Source organism: Mesitornis unicolor, unplaced genomic scaffold (assembly GCF_000695765.1).
Source record: "Mesitornis unicolor isolate BGI_N332 unplaced genomic scaffold, ASM69576v1 scaffold9143, whole genome shotgun sequence".
Classification (NCBI taxonomy): domain Eukaryota; kingdom Metazoa; phylum Chordata; class Aves; order Mesitornithiformes; family Mesitornithidae; genus Mesitornis; species Mesitornis unicolor.
In genome coordinates this window covers 320-11224 of record NW_010172546.1, presented here as the reverse complement: position 1 = coordinate 11224, position 10905 = coordinate 320, and the positions used below count along the sequence as shown (strand labels likewise).

General features: G+C 58.2%; 1 protein-coding gene across 1 annotated transcript; it reads right to left on the bottom strand.

Annotated features, from left to right (window-relative positions):
• Positions 1-2945: 2945 nt before the first annotated feature.
• AGPAT6 (1-acylglycerol-3-phosphate O-acyltransferase 6) lies at positions 2946-9763 on the bottom strand. Its single transcript, XM_010180416.1, has 12 exons — positions 9370-9763; positions 6969-7038; positions 6366-6663; positions 6201-6275; positions 5715-5804; positions 5515-5608; positions 4972-5087; positions 4734-4789; positions 4357-4442; positions 4060-4188; positions 3908-3987; positions 2946-3320 (listed from the first exon to the last, which is right to left on the bottom strand). Exons 1-12 carry the CDS (start codon positions 9532-9534, stop codon positions 3212-3214), a joined length of 1368 nt encoding a protein of 455 aa, XP_010178718.1. The 5' UTR covers positions 9535-9763; the 3' UTR covers positions 2946-3211.
• Between the last annotated feature and the right edge of the window lie 1142 nt (positions 9764-10905).

The window sequence follows — 10905 nt, the reverse complement described above, 5'->3', positions numbered from 1 at the left end:
GGGTGCGAGCGCAGGCAGGGCGGCCTGGCAGGCAGATGGATAACAGCTCCGCTTCAATTCTACATCCCTTTTCTCCCAGACAAACCCCGTCGGATTTTCATAAATCAAAGCGCCACGCTGTTTAATAAAAATTTATTGACTTACAAGTGATTATTTATCAAAAGGCCATTAATAGCGGCTCCGGGAATGATGTGCTACTGGGTGGTGCGTGGAGACTAATAGCAAATCAATGCCAGCATCCGGGCAGAATGCATATGAGGGTCCCCAGCCCCAGCGGGCTGCACGGCTGCTGCCGCCGGAGCCGGCAGCCCCTACCCTGCGGGCCACCCAATGCTCCCCCCGGTTATTTATCGCTTACAAATGAAATGATCGATACTTTTAATCTAGAGCTAAATTTATTAACTTTCCCATCGGAGAGAGACGTATTGACTGGGGGCATGGGCAGGGGGAGCCGAGGAAAGATGGATGTGTGCCTCCCAACCTGTCCAGCCAGCTCCCGGGCTGCTGCCCAGCATCCCCACACTGCGGGGCTGGTCCCTGAGCTCGGCAGGAGCGAGGGGGTCCCACAGAGCTGAGAGGCAGTGGGGAGGGGACTCCTGCACAGCACCACGGCATCGGGGACAAGAGCTGGGGGAGCACCCAGTGGGCTCCCGCAGCCGGATCTGAGCATCTGGGGGTGCAGGAGTGCAGAGGTTGCAGAGGTGCAGGGGGTGCAAAAGTTCAGGGGATGCAGGAGGGTGCAGGGGAGTGCAGGGGGTGCTGCTGCAGGAGCACAGGAGTCTGGGTCACCTCCTGCCCACGCGTGCAGCTCCGCCAGGCGAAGCTGGGCCCAGCTCAGGCCATTGCCCACGGCCAGGGCTGCTGTGAGGCTCAGCAGTGGCTTCTTGTGCAGGCAGGAACTGGAGCAAATAGAGCTGTAAAATGTGAAGATTAAATGGGACGGGCAGGGTATACACAGAGTAACACCCCCTGCTCGGCAACTGAGGCTTAACCACGGCACAGGTGAACTCCCATAAGGCATAGGCTACAACTAAAAGATGGTGGTCAAAAACTCTGCATAAATGTAACCACTGCCAAGGAGACAAGGGCTGTGCTTTCCTCTCTTTGGTGGGTTTTTTTTGGGGGGGGTTCTTTTTTGTTTGGTTGAGTTGCCTTTTTTGGGGTGGGTTGGGTTTTTGGGATTTTTTTTGTTTGTTTGTTTGGTTGGTTGGTTTGGTTTTTTGTTTTGTTTTGTTTTTTAAGTAGCAAAGCATCAGCCCAACAGACAACAACAGAGCTGGTGTTAAGAGCTGTACCCGATAACTTGGGTAAAACAAGTAAACCAAAATGCTGGTAAACAGACCCTTAGTTTTTTAATGTATTAATTTTAATGTATTAATACCATAACAAACTCCTAACGAAGGAGGGGTCCTGGGTAACTGACAGCAGTGACCAGCAGCTGTCCTGTATCCTCTCGTTAGCACAGGAGCCTGAGCAATGCACTTCACCCTGCAGATGATGTTAATGATCTGGTTGGCTTCAGCCAATTTTGTTTTGTTGTCTTGGGGGGAAATGAAACCATGTCCAGCTTTGCTGCTTTTGTTTTCTTTTCCTCCCAAATAAATTGGCTGGGCAGAAATCACAAAACTGGGGTAACAGTGCAAGCACGGGGCCAGTTCGGGCCCCTCTGTCCCCAGACCAGAGCAGCCTGGGCTCTGCTGGATGTTAATGGTGATCATGGAGGGCCATGTTCCTGTGTGTGTTCATAAAGGATCCTATTTTGAGCACCACAAGAAGCAGAGGCAAATCAATTCAGTATAGCAATATTTCCCGTAACTGCCCATTAACAGCCCAGGTGCCATCGAGTGCAGCTTCACATCACCACGAGTCGGGAGGGGTCAGGCTCTGCACCGGGGTTTGGTTTATTTGTGCTCGAGTTGATGAACCTGGGGTTCCTCAAACAGGAGGATGAGCTGAGCACTCCCTGATGGCACAGCTCACAACGACCCAAACGACCCGAAAAAGGGGTCTGAAGGCACTGACTGCGGCACGGGGAGGGCACACGGCCCTGAGCGATGTGAGGGTGCACAGGGAAAGGCGAGAGAGCTCCTGGGCTCGCTCTTCCTGCTGCTTTCTTTTCTCTGTGTCTCTTTCTTGATGTAACAGCACTTTACCCAAGTAAAAACAAGCAGGAAGTAAATGACCCTGAGTCCGTGCTGGCACTGAAGTGTTGCCATCCTTAGCGTGACAGAAAAGCAAGCAGGTAGCAGTGAAACTGCGTTTGCTGTAAGAGCAGGCAGAGAACCCAAAGAAAGGGCTAAAGTTTGTAGGAACATAAGTAAAACTGGAAGTACATGGGATGAATGCTCAAATGCAAGTTGATTCACTGAATAACACCCTTGTGGAGCTGTGAGGGAAGGGGTGTCCTCCATGTGTAGAGCAGCACCAGATCCCACCGCTTCCCGCAGGAGACGTTCAAAGGGGACTGGGCCCCTGCCCCAGTCACGGGGTCTCAGACTCCCTCACCCCCCTGGGCTCCCCACAGCTCGCAGGGGGCAGGGGGGGCTCCCAAGGAGTGACCCCAGCAGAGGGGCTGCTACTGGGGTGCTGGAGGAGCAATGGGTAGTTTTGTACCCTGGGTCAGGGTAGAAAGGTCTGGGTGGTGAAAGGAAAAGGAAACAAGGAAAAGAGGGAAAAAAAGAGGAAAAGGAGAAAGGAGAAAGAAAAAAGGAAAAAGGAAAAGGAAAAAGGAAGGTTTCTCCTGAAAGTAAAGCTGGAAGCGGCCTGAGCCCGCACACCGCTTTTCAGGGTTTTATGCGTCAGACGCGAGAGGCTCGGGCTCACGACGCCCTGCGGTTGCCAGGGCAGCTCACTTCGTGCAGCTCCCCAGCCTGGGAGACGTGTGACTGACACACACACACCCGCACAGCAGCCTCCCCCGGCCGTAAACACCATATGGACGCACACGACACCGTAAGTGTTTCGTTTAATACTGCCCCTGCAAGGGGCTCACTGTAACAGTAACGAGAAGGCAGCGTTGCCAAGGGCTGCCCAGGGCCGCAGGACTCCGGGCAGTGACGGCGCCTCTGGAGAGCACGGCCAGGGCACGGAGGAGCGAGTCCCAGCGGCTCCGGGGTCGCCAAAGTCCAAAGTTCGGAGCTGCTCCAACCAGCCCTGGGGCGCGGGAGCAGAGGGCCCTGCCCAGGCAGGGGTGGTGCTGGCGGCAGAGGGCTCAGGAGCGGCTGCGGTCTTCATGGTTGCCTACAATCATTTTGCTGTAGAGTTTCTGCTGCTCCTCCTTGAACGTGTCTTTCACCTTCTCCCTCTTCAGTCCTCCATCCCTGGGGAGAGCCACATCATCACCACCATCATCATCATCATCATCATCATCACCATCATCGCTGCAGGTGTGCATGGTGTGATCTGAGGCTGCCCAGAGCAAGCCAGAGCCGCCCCACAGCCCGACACACTGCACCGTGCACCACAGCGCAACCGTGCCCAAGGGGAGCTCCCCCCACACCTCGTGCTGCAGGAGCTGCACCCGTGGCCGCTCTGTGCTCAGCACAGCTCGGTCAGATGAGAGCTGCTTTGACCCCGCTACCACAGGCTGCCTGCAGAGCCCCTCTGCCTCCAGCCCTAGAGATCTCAGTGCCCCAAAACAGAGGTTCCCAAGCCCAACCTGCTTTGCTGAGGAGCATCAGGGCAGAACCAGGGCATCCCAGTGCAAGCTGGGATCACAGAGTGGAGCCCTGGTACCCAAACACTCAGCAGAAGCAAAGACTTTGGTCCCTGCTGAGAAGAGCAGTTCTGGAGGCCACGGGCAAGAGGCATTTTCTCCACAGGCCTACTCAGCCCAACGAAGACACGAACGTAGCTCTCCAGCCCACAAGCACGCACCAGGGCCCAGCAACAACAGACCCTGACTCACCAGAGCAAATCCACGAGGCCTCCCTGCCTGGCAATGGCTGACTTCACTCGGTTGGCAAACTGGACAGCGTCCTCCTCGGGCTGCGGGACAGACACAGCGTTCAGAGGAGCACAGGGCACACGGGCCCAGAGGGGCCAGGCTCCCTCACTCACCTGCCTGGTCATCGGGGGCAAGTACCAGACACTGCAGACGATGGCCCAGCTGGTCATCATCCTGAGCAGGTAGGTCACCATGCCGTACTTGCTGCTGTTCCAGAAGGCATCTCCAAACTGCGGGTCATACTGCGGGGGCAGAAGAGCCCATGACAGTCAGGCGGTGGCTGTGCCCTCCCTCAGGCTCCAATTTCCCCAAAGCACTCACGGGCCCACCCTGGCTTCCCCACGCCCCAGACCAGGCTGCTGGCCCAGCACCACGCTGCCGGTGCCGCAGGAACGTTTGTCTTTGCGCACCTTGATGGCTACAGGGTAAACGGTGGCTCCGATCTCAAAGCTCCCCTTTTTGAACATCATCACGGACGTGTTGTTGATGCAGGTTCCTGTAAGAGCCAAGCACAATCGTCTCAACGCGCTCTGCAGGCCAGCTCAGAGTCAAAGCCACAGAGCCCAGGGCTGGGCCACAGGCACCCAACATCTGCCCAAAACCCACGGTGACCCCCATTCTCTGTGTGCATGGGATGTGGCACCAGGACCCCACGCTCTGGGCTCAGGCAGCTCTAAGGACACAGCGTCCCCTTTGTCTCAGGGAAGGGTCCCAAGGCCCTTGGCTGCATTAGGAGGGACACAGCTGCGGTGCTGTCCCAATGTGTCCTCCCCTCCCCACAGCTCACCTTCAGGAAAGATGAGGATGGGCAGCTTGCTCTTGTCCTGGACGTGCTCTGTGAGCCTGAACAGAGAAGTGTCACCAGTTACCACAGACCGGTCCCTAGCAATCCCCACAGCACAGCCACCACCAGACCACCACAGGACCTGCAGTGCCCCGGTCTCCCAGCACCACAGGGCAAGGCAGCGTGCTCACCCTAGGGGAGGGGGCAGTCCCCCTTTCCCAGCCTCCAGCCCCCCGCACACCTTTTGGCGACGAGGTGGCGATCTTTGACCTCGGAGCGCTCAAACCAGACGTGGGGGCAAGCCTTCACCATGGCTCTCTGTATCACACCCATGAGCCCTCCGTGGATCTGACCCACCTGAGCAGGGGAGAAGACACAGGTCACGAGGCGTGGGGACACGGGAAGGCCAGGGCAGCTCCCCTCCACAGCTGAGGTTCATCTCCCTACCCCTGCCCTGGACAGGCTGAGAAGTCCCAGCCCCTGACTGGTTCAGATGTATCAGGCCCCAGGTGCCCTCCACGCTGCAGGAGGTCTGTTCACAGAGGCACTTTGCTCTTCCATGGACAGCAAAGCCCAGAGCCCCACTTGCAGAGGAGCACCCAGAGACCCCTGGTGCCCTGAGCCCTGGCTGAGCTTGCAGGAAAGCCACGCACGGCAGCGTCTCTGCACGCTGGGTCTAAATGCCCTGCTGTGTGCTCACACACCTCTTGCTGCCCACTCCTCGTCCCACACAACGTGCCTGCTGCTCCCACCACGCAGAGCTGGGGCCGGGTTCAGACCTTACCATCGCGTAGTAGCCATCGCTGGCCAGGATGATCACGTCGATGGGGGATGTGTGATTGGCCACACAGATGCCTCCATTTCGGGGTCTGTTTTCTCTAAATGCAGAACAAAAGGCACAGGTGAGGGCAGAGGAACAGGGCTTGAGGCCACCCAGAGGCACGGCGCAGAGCACCCGGGAAGGGACCTGCAGCGCCTCCTTACCGGTCGTGGTAGGTGATGATGGCTGTGAGGGCGCGCACACAGATCCGGTAACACATCAGGTGGACGTGCTTGCTTAGGAACTCCTTACACCTGCAGGACACAGACCATCACCCCCAGCTCTGCCATCCCCCGATCTCCATCCCCCTGCCCCAGGCCATGAGATCCACGGGAGACTTCACATCTCTCCCACAGAAACACGCCTCATCCTGGGCTTTGCCATCAGCTGATGACCACTGAGTCTTAAAATACAAGAACGAAACTTTGGCCTTTGCTCTCTTCTGTTCTTATTCCCCTCAGAGTGCAGGCTCTGCCACAGCCTCAGTGCTCACATCCAGGCCCTTTGCTTAAAATCACGAAGTGTCTGTTCTGATAGAGGAGCAGCTGCCTCCTGCAGCAGGCAGAGCAGACAGGAAAACTCCAGGGTTATCAGGACGCAAACTGCGCACGGGGGCTCCCCATCCCTTCCTCCCTCAACGACGAACTCACCTTCCGTTGGGCAAATACCCCACCACTGTAGTACCAGTCACCAACAGGCTGATGCCAGTGAACGCCAGAGCTATCCTGCAGAGAGAGGGAAGCCGCGCGTTGGCAAAGCCAGGCCTCAGGCCCCGCTCGTCGCCACTGAACTGGGCCCGGGGCGCTGGAGCTCACCGGAGGGGCAGGAGGAAGCAGTAGCGGATGAGCACCCCCAGCCCCCAGAGCACGGTGAGGCGCAGGCTGATGTACTGGAAGTTGTAGTTGGTCCTGCTGAGCAGGTTCCAGGACTCCAGCTCTTCGGCTGAGAACCGCTTGGTCACTTCGTCATCCATGATGGTCTCGATGCCTTTGCGGCAGAAGTAGAAGATATCCGAGAGCTCGAACTCGGGGGTGTCCAGGGCTTTCCCGCTGCCACTCCGGCGGATCTCCTTGATCTCCTCCTCCAGCGACGTTGGGTCCTTTGCAATGATGCCTGCAACGTGCGCGGGCAGCTCTGAGCAGAGCGCGGTTTGGCCACTCATGGGGCTGAGAATCAGGGCCCTTGCTCACCCCACCGGGCCCCTTCCTCCCTCCAGTCCGGACAGGCAGCATCATCCTCCCCACTGCACAGAAACCTGCACTCCTGGTGCCTCCCTCCCCTCCTCGCGAAACGGACACCTCCAGAGCTCCCTGCAGCCCATCTACGGAGAAGCCTTCCCCGCACAGCTCAGCTGCTCCCAGACACCACGTTTACCCCATCTCCCATGAAGAATTCTGACCTTTGGGGCAGGATCTTACCATTGACGTTGGGCTTGTACAGGGGATGGTTCTTCTCCTTGGCACCGCGCTCTATTCTCAGCGTCGCCCACTGCAAGAGACACACGTGAGACACAGGCCTGCAGCTCCACATCTCTGCCCCTGTTCTACAGCTGATTCCAGGCAAGACCACGGGCAAGGGGAGAACACGGGGCTAACGCAGGAGGATTCTGTACAGAGCTGAAAGAGCCGTGACGAACACAACTGCGCCACGGTGGAGGCAGAGACTGGCCTGGGAGGAAGGGTGTTACAGTGGTGATCTGCCCGCAGTGGGATGAGGGCACCGATGTGGAGGTGACGAGCTGTTCTACAGCTGATTCCAGGCAAGACCACGGGCAAGGGGAGAACACGGGGCTAACGCAGGAGGATTCTGTACAGAGCTGAAAGAGCCGTGACGAACACAACTGCGCCACGGTGGAGGCAGAGACTGGCCTGGGAGGAAGGGTGTTACAGTGGTGATCTGCCCGCAGTGGGATGAGGGCACCGATGTGGAGGTGACGAGCGTGGGCGCAGGACAGCCACCACGTGCACAGGCTTGTGTGTGTCCCACAGAGCAGAGCCCTGCGGGGCCAGGGAGCGGCACAGGGAAGAGAAGTGCCCAGCACCACCACGGCACAGCCAGGTTCCCTGCAGCCTCTGTGTCCTGTGGGCACAGGGCCGCCACCGCACAGCCCCTGGGTGACCGGGCACCCCACTGGGGTGGTCCCCATCGCGGCGCAGGACGCCCACCATGGCACCGTGCGATTTTTCAACCCTCATTTCTTCCAAGCTCCAAGCCGAGACTCCTCAGGCTGACGCTGGGCTGGGACCTGTTCCCCTGGGTCAGCTCACAGCTCCTCTGCTCCTCAGCTCAGCCATCAGCCCAGACCCGCAGCAATCGCCCTGGACAGCACTGGGCACCCGGCTGCCAAACGCCATGCCCAGGCTCCCGGGTACCCACAGAAATCTCAGCTCATTCTCAAAGGCACCAGCAAGACCCACGGGCTGGGTTTCTGCCTGCCTGCCCTCCCAGTGACCCTCCCACCCTCACACTCCGCATTACACAGCCCGGGAGAACAAGTTTCTGAATGTACAACATGCTCATCGCTCCAGGCTGGCTGCTCCACCGGGATTTGGGAAGGAGGGGAAGACGCTGGGAGCTCCTGGCATCCCAGTCTCAGCCCACGCCAACACCAGATCAGGGCAGCAATGGGGCACGCTGACTGCGCACCAGAGCCCGGCTCTGCCCGCAGAAGGAACCGCGGGGCTGCAGGGGATGGCCTGGACGCTGCCGTCCCGGGAGAGGGCAGACGAGGACCCACGGAGGAGGCATTTCTGGAAACCCAGCACGACTCTGCCCTGATGCCAGCCCCGGCTGCGTCCCACACGGTGCCGGACCCAGGAGCTGCCCCTCAGGGCTGGGCAGAGCTGGGAAACCCAGGAACACAACGCTGAATGACCAAATGGGGGGAATTTTGCACCAAATCTGTGAGCTGCTGTGCCAGAGTGCTCCTCTCTCCCACCACAACCATTCTTTGTTAAAAGCTGGAAACGTCTTTTCAGAAAAACAGTTTCAGAACTGAACACCAAAACAGGTGTTGGGATTAAACGTTCCTGAATTGAAGAAAGAAAAAAACCTGAAATCAAGGTGAAAAGTTCCATTTCAGATAAACCAAACTTCTTATTAATTTTTATTCCCACTTCAGTCACTAAACTTGAAGTCAGCTCTTCAGACACCTGTGTTAACCAAGCCCTGGGTCTTCCCATTCACACCCCAGGCTTTTGGGAGTTCAGCTCAAATTGCTGAACGCTGGGAGTTCCAGGGCTGCCTTTCCCCCCAGCCAACGTGGGGATGCTCCTGGGCAGGCCCAGCCCTGTCCAAGGAGCAGCAGCTGCACCACGAATCCTTCAGCAGCTTGAACTCCACACTTTAGAGCCTAAAACCTCCCTGCCAAGCACAGGGCACCCCTTTTCATTCTGCTCAGGTGCCCTTCAAGGCGTCTGAAATCGTTCTGGTCTCACCAGACGCACTGGAGCCGCGGCCCCGTCCCCATCGCACCCTGTGCCCCTCCTGGCCTCTTCCCACACCCAGCTGTAGCGGCTCTGCCCTGGGACATCCACCCACACCCCACACACCTCCTGGGCACTACTGCATCCTAATGGGCCACACTGTCCTGCTACTTCAATAGAAGACTTACTGGACTGGTTACAGGGAAAAAGCAGAACGTGAACAGAGCTCTAATAAACCACATTTGGCTGAGGTGACCCAAACGGGTCATTGGCACCAGCAAACCAACCTCCCCCAGTCACTGCTGTGCTGAGGGGCAAAGGCCTCTCTTCCTGGCACAGCCGCGCTTGACAAAGACGCTGTAAACACATGGAAAATTCTAAAAACATGACTCACCTGAAAAGTCTTTAACAGCGTTTTCATGTAAACCTTGCGGATGCCAAACGAGACTCCGAAGATGGCTGGCACAATGATGAAAACCAGAAGCAGAGTGAAGAGGACGGTTATGGAGATCCCCAGCAGATTAACAACCAGGCTGTCAAAGGGGAGCAGGAGGAACATGGTGACGGGCCTGGGCAAGGCTCCTGCCCTGCAGCCACACAGAAAGGCTGCCCGCAGCGATCAACCCGTCCTCCTGTTATTCAGCAACAGTCTCGCACACGCACTGAGTCCGCAGGCTGCTCACAGACCCCATGCCAAAGTCCACCTCCTTTTTGGGCTCTGCGAGAGAGGGAATGCGAGGGGATCGGGGGAGCAGCTGGGAAACAAGCACACAGCCTGCCAGGAGCCCAGGTGAGTGCAGCGTGGGCTGCGGCGCTCAAAGACGGATCCCGCAGGGAGGTTCCTCCATGGGCACGCAGTGGGCACGGCAGCAAAGCGACCACGAGAGCAGACGTGCTCCCAGGGCACTGCTGAGCAAGTCCAGCCGCGGGGCAGCTCGAGAGGGAGCTGGCGGCAGAATCCCCTCCTGGCTGCTGCGAGCAGGCAAAGTCTCTTCACGGGGACAAGGTGGAGTCCATCCCTGAGCCTGCATTGGAGGAGATCGAGGGAGTTGGCGCTCGCAGGAGCCTACCGTGCGCGGAGCTATTATTGCTCTTTCCGTGAGGACACAGGCACTAGCGCAGATCCTTGCATGACGCCTGGAACAAGTTTAATTCTGGAGGCCCCTGGCACCCACTCACGCTGAGGGTCGTTACAGACGCGAACGAAGCCCGTGTCCCTGGAAAGCTCTTCAAGCGCTGGTTTCTTGGCAGACGAGGCACTCACATGCCACCAGCACTGGTGGAGGAAAGAGAGACCGAAGTCAGGCAAGTCACGCAGCTTGGAGAGACGTCAACCCTGGGAGGGTGGCAGGGGGCCAGGGACAGTGGGCTCTGAAACCTGGAAGGCAGCGCTTGGGCTGAGGTCACAGCACTCAGCGCAGCTCCCGAGACTCAGAGCAGCACTCCAGTTCCTGCCCGGGATCGCTCCCCGCTGCCACCCGTCCTGTGTTTTCATACCATCCACAGCTCGGGCTGAGCAGACCCGTGCAGAACCACGCCTAGAGCACAGGACGCTGCAACCAGGTAGAGGAAAGGGGCCAATGGAGCGACAGAAATCCCTTCCTCGTGACAAAGATCTTATCACCTCTCATCTCAGAGGCATCCCAGAGCAGTGAGCTATCCGGGTACCTGGATTCCTGGGGAGGAATCACTTCCTCTTCTCCTGCACACACCTCACCCCAGTCACAGCATTTCGGGACAGGAAGCCCCAGAGGAGAATTCCAGCTGGTGACCGGCCAGAGTGGAACGTGCCGGGACCAGGCAAGGGTCAAACACCCGGCAGCACAGCCCTTCCGGGGGAGGATGCACCAGCACCACGGGTACGCAGAGCTGGGGCAGGCAGAAAGAGATGAGTCTGTTTGGGAGAGACAGCCCTTAGGATGCCACCGTC